The 24,133-nt window shown below is 48.9% G+C and overlaps 1 protein-coding gene across 1 annotated transcript; it reads left to right on the top strand.

Annotated features, from left to right (window-relative positions):
- Positions 1 to 2,104: 2,104 nt before the first annotated feature.
- On the top strand, positions 2,105 to 22,875 carry LOC128723574 (phosphatidylinositol 4-kinase beta). The gene is made up of 11 exons (XM_053817330.1): positions 2,105 to 2,209; positions 17,730 to 17,841; positions 17,912 to 18,200; positions 18,271 to 18,396; positions 18,478 to 21,162; positions 21,239 to 21,357; positions 21,430 to 21,567; positions 21,645 to 21,919; positions 22,015 to 22,103; positions 22,174 to 22,338; positions 22,428 to 22,875. Exons 1-11 carry the CDS (start codon positions 2,151 to 2,153, stop codon positions 22,613 to 22,615), a joined length of 4,245 nt encoding a protein of 1,414 aa, XP_053673305.1. The 5' UTR covers positions 2,105 to 2,150; the 3' UTR covers positions 22,616 to 22,875.
- The last annotated feature ends 1,258 nt before the right edge of the window (positions 22,876 to 24,133 follow it).

Raw genomic sequence — 24,133 nt, 5'->3', positions numbered from 1 at the left:
GCTGCGATCATCATCGGCACAGCTGGCTGACAGTTGAGCCGTCGTAGTTACCGATCGCAGCAGGCGTAGTAGTAACTGCTCACAGCCTTAGCCAACAGCCAAACAAAAATCCATTACGTCCGTAAAAGTGCGGTTTTCGCGATCGCGAGTGCGTCCTTTGTCGCCCACTCTCTTCCTCCTACCAAAAAGTTCCAACGTGCGCGCACGTGGAGAAAGTGACAACCCACCAAACCGGGAAAGTGATAAGCAAAGGAGCGAGGGAAAAATTCCGTTTGGCAGTGCTTTTTATGTGCGCTCTCCATCAAACGAGCCGAGGGAAGGTGATTTAAAACTTCCCATCTCTCGCGGTACGGCTTTGATACACCACCACACCGTGGCCGTGTGTTGTGCATTATTCCGTGAGAGTAAGAGTTTGTGTGCGCGGGTTGGTGAAAGGTGTGCAGCAACAGGCTTCTCGTGGTGCCGATCGATTTTTGTGTTGTGTGTGCGCTTTTCGATTATCGCGATCGCGAGAAGAGGAAGAAAAAAACAACCAAAATAAAAGCAGAGAAAGTGATCGCGAATCCACCAGGGCACCAGTTGTTATTGTATCGTGGCCGTTTTTGTTCTCTTTTTTGAATGTCAGTTTGTGTGTGTGTGTGCATTAAATCGCCAAATTTTCCGTGCAACCGCGTCTAGTGACATGTTTAGTGGCTAATGTTACCCGGCTAATGGCTAAGTGGTGTGTTTATCTGTCAACTGTCAAAACCAAAGATAGATCGATAGATCACACGAGTGTCACTCAACGATTGTAGCAAAACAAAGCGACGGGAAGACAAAAACAAAAACCTTCCAGTGAGTGGAAGTTGTGGTTCGTGCGATCGTTACACCACCCGGTGTGATAATTCCTAAAACTGCACCGCGACCGCACCGGAAGGCAAACCGACCACCAACTTCCGGCAATCTGACGTTCGTCCCGACAACCGGTCCGTCCACGTCTTCGATCCACCGGTGCGCGGATGAATCGAACGATGGCGATACTGGCGGTGGGTTGCATTTTATGAGCGAAAGGAACGTGTGTGCATCCGTCGTCACCTCCACGAAGTGAAGGGCCTTTGCCGGTGCGGCCAGAAAACGGCCACGGCTTCGTTCACTTCCGCTACGGCGGTTCCCCCCAGCACGGGCCAGTACCAAAGATGAATTCCGTATTCTCCGCATTTAAGTCTTCGTCGTCGGGATCGTCGTCTTCGGCGGCGGCGACGGCGACGTCAGGATCAAACTCCAACGGCATCGTTACCGGTACGGTTGCCGGTAACCATGATCACCATCCCGGGAATGGGTTGGTCCTCACCAACGGCACCGTTGTGAGCACCAAATCGTCCACACCCGCATCGACGACTTCCTCGAAACTGCTGCTCAACATCAAAACCCACCGACCAGCGGTGGCCGATCATCCGCCCAACAGCAGCTACGAAAAGCTGCGCCACATCCGTGAGATTAGCTGCACCAATCGCAACAACAACCTCGTCGTACTCGATGGCTCACTCGAGGTGGCTCCGGTAGTCACTCCGGAGGACAGCTCCGTTGCGACCACTCCCGTCCAGAGTCCGATGAACCACGAGCTGGATGAACAGCAGCAGTGTCTTGGAACGTCAGGTCCGTTAGTAGGCCCATCTGTCGACGTTTCCAACGGTCTGCTGATGAACGGTGGTGGCAATCGGATCGTAAGCATCGATCAGGTTGATCATCATCATGTAGTTCAGCAACACCCACAGACACAACTGACTTCCATGCTGAGTAGTTCCGACACAACGCCGAGTGATAGTGCGTGCAGTAGTAAAAGTAGCAGTAGAGGAGCAATAGTAGCTAGTGGCACCAACAGCAGTGATAACAGTGGGCTGTTGCCTAAGTTGAAGAGCATCTCCACCTCAGACAATGGTGCAACACCAGCACCGCTCGCAATCAAACCTCCTTCGGGGGCTTCCGCTTCTTCGGATGGGTTGGCGTCTAGTGGGGCGGGTTTCTCCATTGCCGCTATGCCACCTCGGTTCCACAAACCCAGGCTTAGTCTGAGCAATAGTTGTGGCGGTGGAAGCAGCAACCTTACCGCCAGCAGCATGCCCTCTGTCCATGGTCGCACTGGGCCAAACGCGAATGGCGGATCGTCCGGAATGCCACCGCCAAAGACGAGACTTTCAACGCACCAAAGGAATCTTAGTTTAGATTTTAGGTAAGTCAAACATAACTCTTTAATCACCTACATGTTTTGAACGTTTTGCATACGGACGTTTTGAGTGTACTTGATAAACCTGTGCTCGATATCAGCGTCATTCTCAGAATTTATCATAACTTTGACCTAGAATAGGTTCTTCAAATAGCACTTGAATATGAAGGAAACCCTCAAAGCATGCGGTGTAGATATTGGAGCGATTCCACACACCTGCATGATATCGATGTGCAAACAATCCTCATAAAGATAGAAAACTCCATGTCCTTCACCTTCTGCTTGCTCAAGGACTGTTCAAGCGTTTTCCCCTCTTTTTGATCTGAAATCTGTGCTTCAAAGACAAATAGTGGTACTTCAAAGTACCCTGTTTATGGGCTATATTCTAGGGGGAATTATACGACCATGCCCTGAGCGTATATAAAATTATCGTTTAGTGTTCAATTAGGCTTGACCCCCCGGTTAGAAATAAGCGACACCAAAGTTAATGTGAAAAAAACCCCTTTCAAATGAGTAATACCTAGCTTTTGCTTTGATAATTCACCGTGTCGAGCTGTTTTATTGCTCCACATAACATTTCACATGAAATTTGTCAGCTGGTGCAATACAATTTGTGTACGATTACCGATTGTGCATGATGTCAACGGCTTCTACCCCTCAGCCAATAAATTCGGAATAATATTCCGATCGTATTTTATTACTCGTGCTGCACTTTTTCAATGCATTCAGCTTTTTTTTTGTGTGTTGTAACCTGCATTTGCCACTCACACGGCTGTTTTAAACGGGGGCGCCAGAGTGTCGCTTTTGCAAATGGCAAGGACGGATTTTGTTCCCACTTGCACGCGGTGCCGCCCCGTATTACTCAGATTTATTGACCATTTATAGACACTACATGCGGGATATATATATTTTTTTCCTTCAGCAAAGCCCACTGGCGCGCGAAGCTGCTGACTCCCGCGTGCTGTGTGTGGGCTGGTGTTTCGAAAGTTGTTCACGAATCTGGCGCTTTGCTGTTTGTTTTGGTGTCGTTTGGGTTCGTGATCTGGCATTCCTTTTTTTTTGTCTTTGTTGCGTCCAGCTGTGCTGTCATTTTTATGTAGTTGAGCTGCAAAAAAAATCGCACGAGCGGACAAATTTAATAGGTGTTATTTTTTGCTGTGCATTTAAGCGCTGTAGCGTTTGTTGCTGATCGTTAAAATTTAATTCCCAACCATGTTGTGTATGTTTCGGGAGGATCCCCAGCGCACGAGACTCTTTGGCCGCTTTGGCGTCTCTTACATAGTGAATTATTAAACATGACTAATTATTAGCCTATTGTGCCCAGCCTTCGAGCCTTTTCAGGCACGTTCGCAGCGCTGGGTGTAAATGTGACATCACTTCATTTGCGTAGCACTTCCTCCCGATGTGTGCTGTGAGAAGAAGTTTCCTATCCGTGATGAGGAAGTGCTATTCTCCGTTCGCACGTGATGGTCCCTGTGTTCTCCTCATGAGGTGCTCGTATAGGTCGCAAAAGGCCTCCAAACCAGCCACACAAAACCGATGGAAGATTGAAAGCCACTCGGTTTCGTTTCCGATTTATTCCATTACTTTGCACATTTTGTTTTCGATCCCTCCCCCTCGGGGGAGAGAGAGTGGCCACGAATGGCAAATTGTTGGCCACCATTGCCGTTATCCAATGTCGCCGGATTGAGGCATCGCAAGGCATGATGCGTGATACGTGAGTGGAATGCATTAATAGGTTGGCTTTTATCTACTACCACGTAGAAGACCAACGACCCCGAGGGCTAGAGTCCGGAAGTGTGTCCCGCGCAAGGGAACGGAGACACAGAACAATAAAGCGCGCGTGTGTCTCATATAGCACGAGGAAAGGATTAGTTGGAATGAAGCGAAAACGAGAGAAAAAAATCCCATTTCCTAAGAGGACACCTGGTTTCGCGCACTCTAGCAGCTAAGGCGAGCTTTGCCAGGACACTCCTTCGGCTGAGTTATGGCCGCAACACCACACCCAACCGATCGCCTGATTATTATCGGCTCCTACCGGAGCGATAAAGGTCACCGTAAGGTCATAAAGCGAGCCACGAGCCTGCTGGCCCACCGCCGCAAAGGGAGTTGCTCCATTCGCTCGTGACGCCCGTGTGGAGTCCCGAGTTAATTTAATTAAAGCAAATCGATAATAAATCCAAACCCCGAAGCACAGGTGGGAGCACATAACGTGAAATCAAGAACGTCGGCGGATATCCGTCGCCGTGCGTAAAAGGACACGCTTTTCTGTGTCGAAACGTGTGCCGAGTCCGTAAAGAAACTGGAGACACACATGTCGCGTGCCGTCGAGAAGTTGACTGTATGTTTGCATCACATGTCCGCCAGGTTTTAAGCGCTCTGGTAATGTCCAAAATAGGCGCAAACCTGCTCGTGTGCCGGTCAACGGTAGAACCGACAGAAAGCCACATAGCTACTTGTTAATTGGTCGCGTGAACCAAGTGCCGCGAGGATGCGTTTGTCTCGTGGAACAACATCGAATGATTGCCAAACATGTGCACGAAATGCGGTGGTCTGTGAGGAAGCCTCGTTTGTTAGAGAGCTTAGCCTTTTTACGACCCCTAGGAGTGGTTGTTTCTTGCCGAGTCGCAATGTTGCAATTTTCCACTGGAAGGGGAACCTCACGAAGTCAACGTGGGCTCGTACGTCGAGTTGACCAATCGGTGCTATTAGACTGCACCACTGGAGACACCTACCATGAATCTAACCCGGGGTAACCGTGTGTTGCAAGTCTTGCCTGCTGGTGTCCAAAATTAATCCTCCCAGGCAGAAGCATTGCACATTGCCGTGGTGATCTTGCAGAAGTTCAACAGTAGCTTGGGGATTGTGTCGGACGTCCAGACATCGCCATCAAAGATGGAAAGCGCTCTAAAAGCACGTATAAGCTATCGATTCTAAACCAGACCAGATGAAACAGATGCTGCTTTCTGTCTGCTTCTCCCAGACACGATTCTATAGTAATGTGCAACTTGCGTACACAGCAAGAATTTAAGCTCACCCCAGGGGTGAATGGTGCCTTTTTCTGGCCGCTACTGTTTGTTACGGTTAAGATTGTTTACCCTAGGGCTACAGCCGTGTGCAATAAGACGATAATTTATGAGGTGATCTAACCTAACGAACGTTTATTCGAACGAAACTGCTGGTGGGAATCGACAGTGTCGTGATTCGACCTAAGACCTAAACTTCGTGCCTGATGTCTGGTGGTCTGTGTGATTCGATAATCGGATTGTGATTGGAATTCTTGGCAGCGGAGTGTGGCCTAAATTTTTGAGAAGAAAACTTTGACTGTTTTACGTTGGAATAGATAGTGGAAATATGCATATGCCTGCCCACCCCCTGCGTGTTTGTTGATTAAGGGCCATTTAATTAATATTACAAACTACCATTCGCTTGCATTCACACGTGTTGGCTCGTGGGATGATTCTAAATGTCCTCCCTCTCACTCCCAAAACGGAACATACTGCTGTGCGCCTAACGCTAACGATGCGAGCACACTAAAGCACAATTTATGGCGATCTAATGGACCAATATACCGTCGAATGCCGGTCCTCTAAAGGGCTCTAAATGTGTTGCACGGGGCTTTAACTTTCCATCTGAGGGCAGCGTTATGCACTGTGGCGGTGGGTGTTTATTATAATTTATTATTCCCGCGAGTGCGAGCTGAGATGCAAAGTTTGCTGTGGTCAACGGCGCAGTTGCAGCCATGCCCTGCTGCGATGTTATCTACGGAGACTATCAACGACAGGGCGCACTATTTCCCGTTTTGGTGACAGATAAGACGGTGAAATATGATAAGAAAATCTTTCCGTTCCAAGGAACTAACGGCAATTGTAAGCTTTTATCTATATAGCGGTTGTTAGCTGGGGAGAGGAAAAACCCCTCAAGTTTCCTTTTTGCCTTTAGCCGGCAATTCGGATTGCAAAGAATTGACTGAGAATCATTGGGCTGCCTGATTTAAGGGCTCTCCCGAAGGCTTGTAGATTTGGGGGCTATCAGAAACAGGAAACACATAAATCATAAATCATTCTGAACGGGGATCAGCACAAACGATGCGTTGTACGTCTTGCACCGTCGTCAGCCGCGGTGGAAAGCGGATCAAACGAAACGGCGTGTTTGTGACGATTCCAACGCTGGAGCGGATTCAATTTTCGTCCAACGAAATGCTTCCATTAACATTCTAACGATCCTCTTAGCCTCCGGACGAGTTTCGTTAACGAAATGGAAATGCATTATTAATCACTTTTGGGTGATTCAATTTTTCATCCGCGCCAATAGAAAGCTGAAAGCTTTTTTGAATAAATATTATTTAACCACATCAACGGGATCGAGGGAGTGAGAGCGCGATATGATATGTCTGTGTTGGCGAACGTTTCCGGTCACACAATACCAGACAGAGGGCATCTAGCAATTAGTGAAGGGGGAAAGCTAATTGTGTCTTCCTTATTATGCGCAGCATGCATCCATGAAATTGGCCTGTCAACCATGGATGCATTTGTAGCGCTGTTGCTTTCCCTTTCACACTTTCGATCACACATATCGTCAGAGTGTAGCGTAGAAATGGGAAAAAGCTTTCATGTTTGTCCACGTTTCACGTCCTTGTGCAAATTTGATCTTTGTTTGCATAAGATCTGCTTGTCTTTGCGATGTCTAAAAATATAAGAAGTTTAATGAAATTTCGGCAACATCAAGAAAGCTGTTCTGTGTAGTATTGATGTCTTTAGCAAGAGGTTGTTAGTGCAGTGCTCAGTCTGAAAATATGACTAATTAGCAATAAACTTCTTACAAATGCCGCCGTTTTTGATAAACTCTCCACTTCGTGTACATGCAGAAACCATGCTTCGATAAATGGTATCTTATTCTGCAACACTTTATCAGCTAGCAAAAAAAAGCACTCCGTTCCCAAGAGGTTGCATTTTGTTGCCTCCATTGCATCGTTAACAACCCTACAATCTTTCGCCGCCTTTACAACCGTCCTCAAAAGGTGTAAGGGCTGGGTGCGAATATGGCCAAATGTTTGCTTGCACCGATTTCAAAGCAGGCGTCTTACTCCTTCAGCGCGAATTCCGTCTATTGGTGCAAAAAAGACGTCTGCCTTTGAACGTGTGTGCTGGAGCCGTAATGTTTACGGAAAGTTTTAATTGCTTACCATGGTTTCCGGCGGACAACCGCCATTTGTAATGCCGGCAAGCCTCTAGCTACTTTCTTCGGTTTGGCCCTAGACAATGGCGCCTGAAGAACACTCTCTTGTGTGGTGAAGTAGACGCTAGTTTGGCGAGTTGGGAAAACATGTTAGCAAGTGTGCTGGAAAACTTTCCTCCCCACTCAATCATTCACAAGATCATGAAGATGCAGTGCACACAATGCATTGACTCCCGGGGGATCGTGTGTGTGTGTGTGTTCTATGAGGATCTGCTTTGGTACAGTGATTTATTTCCTGAAGAGTAGCTTACGCTTCAAACAAAGCCAATCTCGTGATGTTTCGAGAGACGTGTCAGGGCCAGCAATGTAAGTGAAAATTATAGTAAATGATGTACAGAGTTTATGGTACGCGATTATCTCGTTTATCGCGGGCACGTTCGAATGGGGCAAAAAGGGCACCATAAATCGTTACATGACGCACTGCAAGATTTTAAGGCCATATTCACCGAGGGAAATGATCAGGAAGGGGATGTATTCTTAGTGTGATGATGTGAACTATTTGCTGCTGCTGGTTTGAAACGAGCATATTATCGACTCCGGTATCCGTTGTTCGCTTCATTTCCCTCAAACAGCACCCGGATACTTAGCCATAAACGTAATCCCCTTTCCAAGACGCGGCAAAAGCGTCTGCCAGAGCTAAACCTGGAGCTTCTGCATGCGACCTAACAAAGGCAAACGCCCGGTTTGCGATTCGATCGAAACGATATAACCAGAGAAGCGTACATTGCATTTTCCGAAGCAGTATCGGACGTGCAACGGAAACGCGATATTCAGAGCGAGGAGAAAACGAGATAAGAAAATATGATTATTATTGAATCGTACCAAATCATTTATCCAGCAAAGTGTGCCGTTCCGAAGCCACAATACACTGGAAAAGATTATCTTTTCTTGACTTAGATCGGTGCAGGGAATTTGATAAATCGATATTTAAGAGACACCCAACGGCTTACCACACAGCCTGTGGTGATACCTTTGGGGGATACATTTTTAATTGAATCAAATTTTACTTTCTTGCTTATTATCTCGGTTGGTACCTTTCGTTTTATATCTTTGCGGGGTAGGGTTTTCTTAGATTGGGGAAAGTCCGTTTCGCTTTCGTGGTCCGTACCGAAGCGTGTTGCAGTTCCAATCTCCCTGCATCGTTGCACTTTTGCAGAAGAAGCTTCCATTGCATCGTTTTGCTATGAATTTCAAGGCCACTTCCAACACTGTCACAATTGTTGTCGGCAGGATGCGGAAAAACCCCCAACACTCGGGGTTTTATTCCAGCTTAATTGAAGATGGTACTCGAATTGGTATCTGATGTGTTAAGATCTCCACGCAGAAGGTGTTTCTCGCGATTCAACCGCACTTTCGTAACCACCAAACAATCGAAAAAACGTAACCAAATCGAGCCAATTGTGCTCGGTGGTTCATTTTTTTGATAGCATTTTTCTATTTCCGCCTCCCATTGATGAATAACTCTCCCCAGTTGGCAACGTCTGGTTCCGGCCAGCGTGCTGCCAACGTCAGAAAGATCCACTTGGACTTCCCTTATCTGTAAGAGTGTTCACACTCTGCTTGTGTTGTGGGGCGGCGAACTGGTGACATGCGTCAGCAGTATTACCCTGCTCGTGGACGTTTAGAAAAACGCACAGTTAGCCAAACAATTCGCACCTTTCGCGTGTTGCTTGTTGCGCTTCGTTTGGCGCTAGCACCTTTATTCGTTCGATTAAGCTAACACAGCAGGTTCAATATACCTGTGCGTCCTTAAAACTAGCTCACCTTACGTCCTTTACGCTATTGAAGCTCTTCCGGGGGCCACACCACACATTGATACAGCGAAGGAAATTCTGTTGCACCACAGCACCCAACCAACCAACCAACCATAAATCATTGGCCCCAAGCGTGGTGTTGTTGCCGTAACATGGTTACGGTTCATCGGCGGAAGAAAAACTCACGTTTGGGGGCAGGTGGGAGCCGGCGAAGGTGTGGTATACCGTTGGATTTTTCCTCTTTTCCTTACCACGCTCGACAATTGATGCCTCCCCCACTCGCCTCATGCTGGAGAAACCTTACGAATCTCTACGCGATGGATTCACACACAACAAAAAATGCACAACCAGCAACAACGCGGCTAGAAATTGCGAGCCACAACCACGTCGGATGCATTGCGTGCGTATTGGTGTTGCAGGCGGCATGTTTTGGCCATCATATCGCGAAGCTTCTCCACGGGCACCGCGTTGAGGGTTGTGTGTTTTCCACACCCCCACAAGGGGGTTGTTCAGAAAATGCTAGCAAGCGAAGCAGCCAGAGAGAGAGAGAGAGAGAGAGAGAGAGAGAGAGAGAGAGAGAGAGAGTCGAATGCACGTAAGAGCAACGTATAGCGCTCGCACACCCACATCTCGGCCACTTCATTTGATGGCCGTCGTTGCGTGGAATCAGTTCACTTTGCGCCCGCGTTACGTTTGTTGCGAGTGATAAGACGAATGTCCAAACGTGCGTCCTTGCCTTACCGGACGTTTAAGTTTTCTTGACCAACGGACCAACGAACCAACGGAAAATTAGTTCCTCAGCGAGTGCGAGTGTCAAAACGTGTCGTCTGTTTGCGTTTCGTAACGTCCAAACCGAGACGTTCAATTCACGGAATGACGATAACGCCTGATAACGATCGTGTAACGTGTGTGCTGATAGCGAACGCGAACGTCTAACGCTGGTGTCCTGCTGCGAGTGTAACAGGTAGTTTGTGCGCTGACGGTTTCGTTACCGCAATGGGTGTAGAATAATTTGCTTATTGGTGGTTTCGCGTCACAAAGAGTGAGTGTTGTAAGGCTGCAGGAATGATAACGCAACACCAGCATCAACAGCAGCATCCCCGTTAGACAGGGGTTTGTGGTAATTGTCCTTCGCGGTGTGTGCGGTGATGGAATTTGTGTCTTCTTCTCTTACAACAACAACCAGCCACTACCAAGTGGTGGGGTGACCTCGTCTTGCATCTTTCAATCGCCCCACAGTGAAAAACTTATAGCGCAGCTTCCAGCTATTCGATCACCTGTTGTTGTTGGGTTACTGTTTTTTTTTCTCCATCGCGGTGTTGCGTGAGGTGAAACCGTTCTCTTTCTCTCTCTCTCTCTCTCTCTCTCTCTCTTGCCCTTAGAAAATCCACAACCGTATTATTAGTGGCTCGCGGCCGTACGCGCTTCACGTTGCTGGGCTGGTGGTATTGGTGCCACCACACAAGCTTAACGTCGTCGTTTTCCAAACGTTGTTCAATTTTGTACTGTGCTGTTTCGTGCGTGTTTCGTCGTTCGCCCTACACAAGGGCGGTGGGTGGTGTGTTGCGGGTTTTCTTCCACAACCCAAAAACCCCTCCTCCCAGCCTCCAACACCTCCGCGATTGTTGCAATCTGGCGGTGGTGGTGGTGCTTTCAGTCAGTTGGAAAATGCCGCCTCCATCTCGCGGAAAAGCCGTGAACGGACAGTACCGCCGTGGATGAAAACGCGAATCTCTTGCGTGTGTTTGGAGGTGCGCTTTTCGGTGAATGTGTGTGTGTGGGTGTGAGTGTGCAAAAAAACACCACAAGGGTGGAGTGTTGTGTTCCATTTCCGGCTCGCTGTTTTCTTTCGCGCTCGGGAAACAGGTGCCCGCATGGGCTTAAGCCATGTGTGTGGGGGTTTTCCCTTTCGATTCGGCGAGACCGTAAAAAAAGAGTCGCCCCGTTTGGTGTTGGTTGTACACACAGTAGCGTGTTCCACAAAATGCGGGATTCCCTTGGCCTACAGAACTAGATCGTCGTGCAGGACTACTTTGGCTGGCTGGTCGTGTTCATCAGAGCGGATAACGCGCTTGTCACGCCTCGTAACGCACACACGTAGCGTAACGAGGTCCGTTCGTAGCGTATCCGTGAATGGAAAACCCGCCTACTAGATTTCCACATTTCGGGTGGTAACTGTCAAACGTGCATCCGCTGAACGATGGAGCCCGGGTCAGGGATCAGGACTGTCAAAGCTCATCACAGGTACGCCAACGTCAACGTCAAGGCAAAACTCTCTCTCTCTCTCTCTCTCTCTCTCTCTCTCTCTCTCTCTCCATCTGCAGCAGGGTGCGGGTGTTGATGTTGTTGAAGATATCATCCACATTGCAACCGATGACGAGAATGGGGAAAAAAAACGCCCCAAAACACGGTGGTGGTTTGACGCACCAATTCAGATGCAGGTTGTGTTTATTATGTCTCTGTTGTGCCACGAATGGCTGGTCACACTCAAAAGCTGCCTTTCAGGCGGGAGAATGGTAATTTTACGGTCAACACCACCTTCGATGAGGAAAGGGATTAGACTGGGCGGGTAATCAGGGTGTTATCATGACGTGCGCGATGATACGCCTGATAAGTGTGTATATTCCTTAGCCTACTTTTATTGGGTTTCACCCTCGGAATTTGCGTTGGAGTCCCTGTTGGGATTTTCCCACATTAATCTGACGAGAAATTATTGGTGGTGTTTGCGAATATTTACCCCTGCTTTGGCTTAGAACGCGCTGTATAATTCTTTTTTATCAACAGTGCAGGTTGTTTGTTCCATTCTGTTGTTTTGTTTCGCTCCGTTTGAGCTATTAAAAAAAACTATGCATAATTGTATACCCTAAATCACATTGGAATGCATTTCCTCAATCCAATAGACGCTCAATAGTTGAAGCATTCCAATATCTATTTTTTTTACTATTTTTGGCTATCGCTTCAGTGAGTCTGTTTTCATTATTCCGTGCAAAAACATTCGCTTAATTGACAAAGACGAAGCCATTCCAAATGCCTTTCCAAATTGTCGAACCTGCGTTGAAACCGGCCGCCTTTTTCATAGAATAATCAACTGCCTAAAAGCCACGCCGTTGTTTGTTTCCCTGTTCGGGGTTTTTTCACTGTGTTCCGTGGAGAATTGTTTCGCGTGAGAGTGACATATTCCTCACATACGAATACTTTATCGCGCGTACAAGGTGTGCCGATGATTCAGCCCTCTGTTTGATCCACCCACCCACGCCCGATAACGGCCAACGGTCAAAATCAGATACCACGAAGGTCCTTGACCAATGCTTTGCGTATGTGTATTAATCCAGGATGAAAGCATTAGAAAGACCGTGGTATTCGCGGTACAGCCAACGCGCGTTGATAAGAATAACGAAGGTGGCTTTAATTAATGAATGATTCTATGCGTAGGGTCGCCCAACTGGCACGCGCCACATTCATCATCGTGACAGTGAAATGTCAGCTGTAATTTCAATACGAAACTTCGTGGAACGCAATGGCGACCTATTAAACGTGTCTTTTCATCGCACCACACAAAGCACGGGTTCTTTTCCTAATGGCCTCAAAAAAAAAAAGGCCACGCAAAACGCGACTCTACCGCTCATATTCGCCTACCGCAACGTGTCCATTTTCAGAGTAAATTAAGAAGATATGCATACACGGCCTAAGCAGATGACGACAACCGTCGGCTTGGGGCCGGAATAGAATAGAACGCTTTTTTTCTTTGGTGGGTTTTTTCTTTTGCCTTTTTTTTTCGTACAAACGAACCTTCCATTCGCTGTCCCACCAAAGCCTCCCAGGTCCATATGTTAGCCTGATCAATGGGATGTCGACGGTTGCGGCACGTTTTGACGCAGCCAAGTTCCACGTGCCCTCATGCGCCTTCGCATCATGGTTTGTGTGGCTGTATGTTTCGCTCACATGTGTGGCCCACATGTGGAGGTGGAGAAATTCACCCTCACCGTGGCTCGTCGTGGGAGGCCTTACATCAACCGAACGCTTCCAGTTTTGTGCGTCTGTTTAATTACATTCCGGAATGGCGGAGAGAAAATAATCAGCATCCCCATCTTGGGACGGGTTTTCGAGTCAAGTGATAAAGTAAGCTTTAATTCCTCGCAACGTGATAAGGAGCCGGTTTTTTTTTTGCAACAGCAATGATGGAATTTGCATTACCAATAGTATGGTGTAGTTAGATTTGTAGAAACACAAACAAAGTATCTGTTGGAAGTGTAGGTCTCACTTTACGAGCCAAGAAAAAGAAATCAGCATTCTCTTCTATTAGTAGTCTTGCACATGTAAATTGGACATACGGATCGATATGTCCCGACGATGGGATGCGAGATACGCAAATATGGTTGTGTTTCTTTTTTTCTTCTTCTCCACGGCTTATAGAAGATGCTTATCAGGCTCTCACAAACCATTGGATTTGAGCGGCCAAAGACCGGGAGTTTTTTTTTGGGCGAAAAGCTCTCCATAAAATAACGAACACATTGCCGTCAGACAAATGCGAATCTCGGAAGATGCTGCTAGAAATCCAAGCTCATGTTTTATTCATCCTTGCTCTAGAACAGTTCCCCCTCCATACATGTCCTGGGTGGCTTTAGCTGAAGTGGATTGTCGGCCGTTTGTTCGCAGCTTATTTGTGCGGGATAACCTAAATTCTTTGAACCAAAACTTCACACCGAAACATAGTGGAAAATGTGATTCATTCGCATGGAATTCGCAGGCGTAATAAGCTAGTAGCTGCAAGAGAGAAAAATCAATTTTACAAGCAGAGCAAACAAATCGAAACCACCCCGCGAATCGGTTTTGTTGAGTTTGCCGGATAAGGTGCAAACAAAGGTATTCTGAGGATGAGAGACATAGTTCCAAAAGCTTCACCACAAGGCAGCCGATGGTGGGTACATATTTTCGAACCAAACCTTGAAAATATATATCCTGCTTGTCAACGGAGAAGGAGCCTTCCCGGGGGTTGATGGGAACCACGAAACGTACGAAACCCCACTAGGCACACGAGGTTCTCGGCATGCATTATAAATTATCACCGGAAAAGAGTTTCCCTGGAGAAGGGGTAGTAAAACATCAAGGGCGGTCGATTTCAAGCGATGGGAAACTCAGTCACGGGCGTCCGCTTGCACGACGGATGTGTACGAATCCTTGCAAATGCGGCATTTCGTGAGAAAATTTGTTTGCCACAAAACGAACGCTGCATGGCACTCAAGCATGGCAGAGCCAGCGTCAGGTTGGATTGAGGGAGGTTGTTAAGACTTCCATCGGTCCGGAGGAAGAAGAGCGAGTCAGCGAAGCCTCTACGTGATAGACGAGACAACTCTCGCCCGCGCTAACAGCTAAGATATGGATGTATAAATCAAAACTTCCAAACAGCGCGCAATTCCATGGTTGGCTTAGAACGCGCCACAAATAATGAAGTGTTCCCTTGGGAACATGAAACTCCGGCGCTTTGGGAGGGAATGAATCAAGGAAACTGATTTTCGGTAAGCGGGTGGGCGTATGAGATTGCTGCTGGAGAATAAAACGATTTCCCCGGGAATTTTGTGGCGGGGATTTTGCTGTAAAATTAGTAACCATTCACCAGCAGCGACCACACATCTCTTCCAGCTAACAATTCCTAGCAACTAGCACAGGCTGCAATTTGATGCCGGTGGATTAAACATCATCATCTCGTGCACGTGCCCTTAAACAACCCGAATTGTCAGTCAAAATAATGCTCCACATTTCGCACACATGTGCGCGGCTGTATATTATTCCACCAGAAGCACCCAAGCAACGCTGGGCAAGGGCTTGCTTCATTTTGGGAAGAACCGACTTGCTTGCTTGCTTGGCGTAATTTGCCTTTTTGCGCGTCAATTTGCGAATTATCTCAGCACTTGATCGTCGCACGTGTGTCTTCTTGCCTACCGTTTGGTGCGTTTTATTGGATTCACACACTCGCCGCTGGTTTGGAATGCAATTTCTGCACGATGGTGCTTTGGGGGATCTTTACTTTCCCACTTGCCAGATGCGGCAATAAGCCTGTGTTTGCTTGCTACGCAGCACCTTCCAACACCTGCAGTATGCCTTTAAGAAGCTGTCGTTTTCGATTGCATATTTAGACGTTGACCAACGGCAACTAACCGTTTGCACATCCATCATCTCGTACGCGTCTTATTTTACCGGCAGCTAGATCAGTTGAAGCTGCTCGTTTTGGTGTACTTCTTCTCGCACATGGACACCAGAAATGATTTGCGGGTACACAGTTCATGAAGTTTATGAAGGGATTATTTGGTCTCGCCTTGAAAGCGGGTCAAACGCTCTAACGCCCGTCGTTTCGAGATGAAAAGTCCCCTTTTTTGACAGGAGCGAATTTTGTGCTCAAACGACCCCCAAGCAAGCCTGCAGCTGTTCGTTTTGTGTCGCTTAAAACCGTCCAATCGCGATCCCTTAGGTATGATGGAAGGGGGATGTATGCCAACCTCCAACATAGACGGAGGTGTGACAAGAACACCGAGGTTCGATTTTCCCGCAGGACGACACCACCGGGTCTGTCTGTATGCACCTGGGAGCGTTTGTTCAGAAGACAGCAGCGTATATTGGACACATTTGCTGCTTAATATCTCTCGCACACGACACGTCTCCCGGACACTTACTGAAGTCCGAAGGGTGCGCATTTATTTTTTTTGCTTGCATAACCTCGAAGTGCCTTTCTGCACCACACAGTGCTGGTCTGTTGTGCGACTTGGAACCGGTTTTGCGGGCTTGAAAGGCCCAACCGGAAAGAATCTGGGCCGCAACTTGCCTTCCCGTCCTCGCAGAAGGGTTTGAATTTCTTGGCCAATCGATGTGTAATGCATCGCCCATCGATCTGATCTTTTGAGCGCGCGCGCAACTCCCCGTCCTGGCATTGGATCGGTTGTTTTTTTGTTGCGAATATTTACACCGATCGATTACAAGTATTAGCTTACGATACCAACCCCCTCGTTTGAGCCAGTGGTGTGGGATTCTCCCAGTCTCGAACAGGTATTCTAGTGAACTGGTGACTTTGGTGATGTAACTCACATTCCGCAAGAGTCTGTGCTTTATCGGAACAGAACACACACACACACGGGGTGTCCTTCATGTGATGTGCATATTATCGCAACGTTGCGTTGCTTCAAGGCTTTACGCTGGAAAGTGAAGTTGAACCGAAGCGCAACACCGCCGGTGTGGAATTTACGTTCGGAAAAATACCAGAAAACTGCAATAAATCAGTGTTTAACTCGTTTCCAAATCGCCAAGCATTCCCAACGGGGTTGAGGGCGTAAATAAGCAAACATCGGAGAGAAATTCTTGCGCGTTCAGCATCCAACGCTTCACTTCTTTCGGGGCCCTTTTTAAATGCAGGCAGGGACTTTTCCATCTCGCGATCACCTCGTCACCCTCTTTGGGGCAACGAACTGTGCAGCGGGATGACCGTGACGAACCAGCAGTTCGTCATCTCACGCGGAAGCCAACTAATGTGAGCTGCTGCCCTCCCTTGTCATCGAGGGCGAGTCTCTTTTTCTTTTCGCGTCCCTTCGCCCAATGGGGTTCTATTTTCAGAACAATGATTTATGCGCCCTCAGGGTCGAAATGTCGGTGCGTCGTCACACACGCGCTGCATCGTTGAAGGGAGAAAGAAGCATCCAACGGTGGTACCCCTTTTCTGTTAGGGCGTGGGATGCAGCTGCATCAAATCACATTTGACAAGGCGTTTCGGCATTGCCCCAGGGATAATGTCACAAATATTGAGCAATACCTTTAGGGGTATGGAGCCTAGATCATGTGGGGCGAGAGATGTTGTTGCTCTCCAGCTGGTGGATCATTTTCTGGCATGTGACTGATATATCCGCAGTCTTCCAGACATGATCACCTAAACGGTCGTAGCGTGTTTGGTTATACACGTAAGCTTGTTGGCTCTTTACTGCCTGGGGGATTTTTTTTCTCGCCTTGTAACACATCAGCATTAGCAAATTGGAAGGCATATACTGCTCAAGTTGGGTGTATTTCTTTTACGATTCCCCCGCCGAAATGGTGATACATTATGTGCGCTGGATATCATCGTCCTGAGCGACGGTTTACGATTGGACCGCATGTGTGCGCAAATGAAGGTCAAACGTCTAGCTCCTTCGTGGATTCCTGATTGCGAATCTCGTCCCTAAGTTATCCCCTTTTTTTCGCACCACTGTTAAGATGGTGTGTTCTTTCGTTGGTAGACGGATTGGATACCCGAATGATTGTTCGCAAAAGGGTCCGTAATCTTCACGTTTGGGTTTGATATGGAAGGTTTTTAGTACGGTGAAACCTTTCATATTGCGCTTCCTTCATGATTTCAATAATTTTGGTGCATTTCCTTCGAGAAGGGATCTCGTTCCTGATATGAGAAACCGACAGACGTGAGTTTTATTGTAAAATTTCACCACATTCTTGTATTAAGTTGTTCGTAAAGAGAATATTTTTGTAACATATGCTTTTCCGGCTTTTCTCTTCCATTCCAGATCAATGGGAATTCTCTTACCTCCTGTGTCGCAGGTGACAAACAATCGCATCAACATGACCCAGCATCATCGTAATCGAAGTTTAGATAGCGCATTGCAGCGAATACCGGAGGTAAAATGCCCAAATATACGAAGCCGGAACTGTGACTTACAGAAAAATTGCGCTGTTTTTCCACCCCCAGGTCGAGGTATCCTCCCCGAGTGCGGAATCGGAAAATACCCTACACTGCACGAACGGCATCCTGAGCGGCACGATGTGCAGCAAAATCATCCAATCCTCGTCCACCAACCCGACCAATACACCCAGCAATAGTGGCCGCGGAACCTCAGCGTCCTCCGCCAAATCGATCGTTGACTGTGCGAGAAAAGCCACCAATATGACCGCGGCTGCTGGCACATCCGTAAGCAATACACACCACCATCAGCCCAGTAGGCAACAGATAAGCAGAAAACTCGATCTTCTCGAGCAAGGTAAGAACCGATTGAAGCAAGGTACCCTCTGGTTACTGAAGTACAGGGTTTATTCTTCAACCTCCAGCAGGTGCCGCGTTAAGGACACTGAAGGGAAACCTACCCACGGACGCAGAAACGATCGTTGGTTCGATCTCGAAGGACAGTGACAGCAAAAAGCGTGAAGATCTGACTAGTCTCGGGTCGGATGATTCGGGTGAGTACACGCTCTCTCTCTTGGCGTTGACATTGTTAGGTTGAGAACCATTCTAATCCGTTTGCTTTGTGGCACTTGCAGGCATCATTTGCGGTTCGGAACCAGACCACACATCGCTGACGCGTATTCGTCGGTCACGAGAAAGCCTAGATTCGGGCGAAATCGATCCGTCGGAGGAAGAATGCATCGAGATCCTAGAGACCACGTCCATGGACGAGGAGTACCGAATGCTACAATCCGATCTGTGCTTCTATCCGTCATCGATGGAACCGACGACGAAAGAGGACCCAAACGGGGGTGCAGATGGAGAGTCGCTGGACGGAAGCGTCGAATTACAGTCCCAGCAAGCCACCCTAACGGCAGGTGGCTCGAATGTAGGCCCGGTCAGCGATAAAATGCGATACCGGCAGCAAAATATGACCCGCGCCGCCATCATGCTTGAAAAGCTCTTCATTCCGATCGATTACGAGGACACCACGCCGCCGGCTCGAACGGAAAGTGTCGAGCAGCTCGAGCGCGATGAGTTGCTGCATGCGCAGGACACCCCGACACCGATCGTGGGTGAGGCGAAAAGCTTAACCACACCGACCAACGCCCTTCCGGGTTCGCTCATCGTGCCAACGGCGGTTGTTGCCGCATGTTCCGGAGACGCGGTTCCGGCGGCCGGGACACCAAAACCTGGGGAAACCCCGAAAGCGGACCAAAAGAACGAGGTGATGTTCCGGAACTTCTTCGGTGCGACGAAGAACGCGATCTTCCGAACGGCTCAAAGCATCATCGATAATCACGAAAAGAAGCACGCGAAACAGCGGGAAAAGCAAGCGGCCACCTCGTCGGGGGAGGATGCAGGCACTGCGACAGTGGGCAGTGGAGCGGCAGGTACGCTGACTGCAAGTGGGACGACGGTTGCGACGGCGGTGGTAAAGTCCCCGACGGATATTGTGCGAAAGCGCGAGTTTGGCAGCATGTTTGCGAGAAGCAGCAGTAGCAGCAAACATCACCACAACCAGCAACAGCAGCAAAGCAGTAGTAGTGCGGTAACACCAACAACGACGATGACACCCTCATGCTCGATGGAATCCGACGTAACGTCCTCATCGACGGAAAGTGCCCAGCAACAGCTCGCCATTCCCAAACCATCGCTATCGAAATCGTCCTCGACGGCGTCACTCAAAGTGGTGCCGGGAGTTGCCGTGGCAGCGATAATCAGCGCGGCCACACCATCATCCTGCGCGAGCTGTGGTCCCCGCGAGGAATCACAAATCCGCACGGAACGAACGGGACAGAGCGGGTTGTTGCGCTTCTTCGAATCGCCCGTCTTCAACATCCACTTTGCCGTCCATTATCTGTTCTACTCGAAAGAGCCCGGCGTGCTGAGCTTCATCGGGAACAAGATATTCAGCTTCCCGGACGGCGAGGTGGACCTGTACATTCCGCAGCTGATCGTAATGTACATGCAGATCGAGGAGCTGTCCGAGGTGCTCGATCCGTACCTCGTGTACCGCTGCCGGCAGTCGGTGGACTTTTCGCTCAAGTGCGTCTGGCTGCTGGAGGCGTACAACTTCAACACGGAGATGCTGAGCAGCGCGAGCAACAACATACGCAAGCACCTAAGCTTGCTGCGGGAGTTGTATCCCAAGCGGGAGCGCGTGAAATTGGCCACGAATGCTGCTGCTGCTGCTGTTCCGGTTGCCAGTGGTGGTGGTGTTGATGCGCTACCACCGGGAGCTACTGATCCGGTTCTGCACGCTCATCCTGCACTTTCGGCTGTGCGTAAAACGCACCATCGTTCGCAATCGGACGCCACCGGTATGATGGGTTTGCTGGCACAGCATCATCATCCCGTACACCTGCAGCATAACATCCTACATCCAGCACCGACGGCTGGCCTTCCGGGACCGAGCAATCGAACGCCAGTGTGCCTGGGAGATCTAAGCACGGGTCGTGCCTTCGACAATGGATGCGTGTGTTTCGAATCCGTCCGTGGCACGGTGAACGATCTTCTTGGCCAACAGACGGTGTGCTCTTGCGGTGCCCCAAAGCTAGCACCCGAGAAAGAGTTCATGAAGGCGCTGATCGACATCGGCAAAATGCTCACCTGCCTGCAGACGAAGATCGAGAAGACGTCCCGCTTGCGCATCCTGCTGAATCTGATCAACAAGAACCTCCCGGCGCGGGTTTGGTTGCCACTGCACTCGGAAACACCGCATCACGTGGTGCGCATCACCGAAGAGAAGACGGCCGTGCTCAACTCGAAGGATAAAACGCCGTACATCATCTACGTGGAGGTGGTCGAGGTGCACGACATCTACACGTCGCCCGTCATCCCGAAGCTGATGCCAACGTTGCGGCATACGAAGAGCGAAGAACGGTTGGATAGCAGCATGAGCAGCAGCGGGCTGAATGCGCTCGATTGCAACCCCAATAAGACTGAAACGAGCTGCCTGTCGAAGGTGGAAGGTGGTCAGAGTCATCCGATCGATGAACCGGTATCGGAAGCACCACCGACGGTGGAATCGGTGCCGTCAACGGTTGTGGCCAGTTCGATGATAGTGACGAGAAACCGGCACAGCAAGCTGTCCGAGTGTTCGGTGGAGAATGGTGGTGGCGGTGGCAGCATGATGGAGCTTGGCCTGACGGAGGATGATGTGTGGTCGCAGGAGGATGATGAGATTACGGCGCAATATCTGAGCCTCACCAAGATGTCGAGTGATCGGGACGCAATATCGCAGTTCTCGATCGATTCGTACGACTCGCGTGAGCATCGTAAGTTGCAGTTTGATTGAGCCCGCTGAGTGGTAGAAGTGGACGATACTGAAAAACCCGGTCGATTTCTTTCCAGACACACCGACACTGTTCAACATCGGGGAGGTCAAGAAACGTCACTGTGCCAATCTGAACACGGAAAATGCGAAACCTTTCAGCAACGATCCGTCGGATCCTTCCGCTGCAGCGCTAAAGGTACGTAACCTCAAAATTCGTGGCGTTGTTCGTTGTTCATTTGATTGGTTTTTTTTTGTTTTTCTCTCACAGGAACCGTGGCACGAAAAGGAGAAACAAATCCGAGAATCGTCACCCTACGGGCACCTGCAAAACTGGAAGCTTCTGTCCGCGATCGTCAAGTGCGGTGACGATTTGCGCCAGGAGCTGATGGCCACCCAACTTCTGCAGGTAAGTGCATCGATCAGCGACACTTTCGTGTGCGGTTCCACGAATAATCTCTCTTTCGTTGTCCACTTCCTCCGTAGATGTTCAAGCTTATCTGGGAGGAAGAAAAGGTCGGTCTTTGGGTGCGCCCGTACCGGATCGTTTGCCTGTCGAACGATTCCGGGTTGATCGAAACGATCGTCAACACGGTCTCGCTGCACCAGATCAAGAAGAACTCGAACAAAAGCCTGAAGGACTACTTCATCGACGAGTACGGTGATGTCGACTCGGTTGCGTTCCGCCGGGCGCAACGGAACTTTATGCATTCCTGTGCCGCCTACTGCCTGATATCTTACCTGTTGCAGGTGAAAGATCGGTAAGTGGAACCCTCTTCTCTCGTTTATCGGTGCATTTAAAGATGGCCTTTCAATTCACGTAACATTGCTTTTTTTGCATGTCACCTCCACGCAGACACAACGGAAACATCCTGCTGCATTCCGATGGCCATCTGATTCACATCGACTTTGGCTTTATCTTGAGCATATCGCCCAAAAATCTCGGTAAGTTCAAGGCAAAAGCTCCAAGCGCTCAGTTTCACGACGACTAACGGAGTTCGCTTTTCTTTGCCAGGTTTCGAGCAATCCCCGTTCAAGCTGACGCCCGAGTTCGTGGACGTGATGGGCGGTCCCGAGTCGGAGTTGTACTGCGAGTTCAAGTACCTGCTGCTGGATGGGTTGAAAGCCGCCCGCAAGCACATGGACCGGATCATCAACATCGTCGAAGTCATGCGAAGCAGTACGTTACTTTCCACCGAGAGCACGAGTCCCCATAAAGGCGTCGAGATTCGCTAATGCAGGGTCCTTTTTTTCGCTCTTCTCACACAGGTTCCCAACTGCCCTGCTTCAAGAACGGCTGCTCGGGCACGGTACGCAACCTGCGCAATCGGTTCCACATGAACCTAACCGAGCAGGAGCTCGAACGGAAGGTGGAACAGCTGATCCAGGACTCGCTGAACTCACTCTCGACCAAGCTGTACGATGGCTACCAGTACATCACGAACGGTATCTTGTGAGAGCGATTCGACATGCACATCTAAGCAGCAACACACAAGTACAAAAAAAAGGAAACGGAACCGAACGCCGATCGCGCCTGGAGAAACCCTCTCATATGCAGTGCGGGAATGCGCTTTTGCTGCTTCCGGTTTTGCTGGTTGTACGCGTGCGTGCGTGTGGCGCGGTGCATTTTTATTCGTTTTCCCCGAACGATAGACAATTCACAGTGGGGGGAGCTGTACCGGGAGGGTGTGTGTGTGTGGGAGTACGCCGCTTGTTGGTAGCCAATTTGTATGTATTATTTTCTGTATCGACATTGTACATAAACGGAGAGAACAAACAAACAAAACAGAGCAGAACGCGGGAACGACGTGTTGTACACTACTATTGTAAGCGTGAACGTAAATCAAAATGCCACTTTAAAAAGCGAAACTTGAAACCGTGTCAGGGGCGTGGGCTAGAGTGTAAGAGTAATTTAATCAATGCAAGAGAGAAAGCGAGAGAGAGAGAGAGGGTGTCGAAGAATGCAACAACAAAACACTCAGATACGCGCGAACGAATGCGATTTAGGATAGAGTAAGTAAAACGAGAGCTAGCTTTTGTAAGGGGGAAAGTGACCGCTGGGTAGGCGCGAGCGTTTAGCACGTAAGGCTGTACATTTCCGCGTAAGGCCCCCAAATTTCCCATCACAAGAGGCAGAAAGACGCAGTCTTTCTGTGAGTTAGCAACCACGCTAAGGAAAACGCTTTGCCTTTTTTGGCAGCGAGGAACCAACTCCCCGGGGTTGGCTCGCCCGTTTTGTTCCCACTTTTGCACTAGCTAGAGTAATGACGATATTAGCAAGCGCTTAGAGCTGGCCTTGCACACGTTTAAACGATTTGTACATAAAAGCAGGGGCGTATCGAGCGAGCGAAAGAGAAAAGCTGCTACCGAAAAACGCTGACAAGGACTCACGGGATCAAACAAACCCTCTCTGCCCGCTTTCCGCTAGTTCCGGGAAGGTGGGAATGCGGCGAAAAAAAAAACGAAAGGATTTTAGGAAGGCACAACCCACCCCCCTTGTAGCCACCATTTTTTTGGGCCCCCCCACGCTTGAAGGGTTTTTGCAAAAATCAAACTTTAATAGAGGAGAAAGAGGAGTTCCAAACACTTTCATACTCTTGTACTTTCGATCTCTTTCTCTCTTTCTCTCTCTCTCTCTCTCTCTCTCTCTCTCTCTCTCTATCTCGCACCCGTTCTTGTTCTATAATCTTATACACAATTCACTTTCCAGTTCGATCTTTGTGCATACTCCGTGCGTCTCGTATTCGCTTCTCTATACACTAATAGGAACAGGAACTGCTCGATCCTCGATCCGGGAAGGGCTTGGACGGGGGATAGCAAACAAACAACCTGCTTGTCGCGAGGTTTGTTTTGTCAAGCGACCAAAAATACTCATCGAAAGGAAATTCCGTTCGTTCTCTTTATCTTTTTTTTTTCATTGGGCTTTTGATGCGCGCCTTATAGCGGTTATGTTTGTTTTTTTTTTCTTCTGTGTT

This window comes from Anopheles nili, chromosome 3 (genome assembly GCF_943737925.1).
Source record: "Anopheles nili chromosome 3, idAnoNiliSN_F5_01, whole genome shotgun sequence".
Taxonomy (NCBI): Eukaryota; Metazoa; Arthropoda; class Insecta; order Diptera; family Culicidae; genus Anopheles; species Anopheles nili.
This window is presented reverse-complemented; position numbering and strand designations above follow the sequence as displayed.

Coding starts and splice junctions, on each gene's coding strand:
- LOC128723574 (XM_053817330.1), top strand. CDS start 2,151: ATGCCACCGCCAAAGACGAGACTTTCAACGCACCAAAGGAATCTTAGT. Junction 21,920..22,014: donor CTGTTGCAGGTGAAAGATCG/GTAAGTGGAACC, acceptor ACCTCCACGCAG/ACACAACGGAAACATCCTGC. Junction 22,104..22,173: donor CATATCGCCCAAAAATCTCG/GTAAGTTCAAGG, acceptor TTTCTTTGCCAG/GTTTCGAGCAATCCCCGTTC.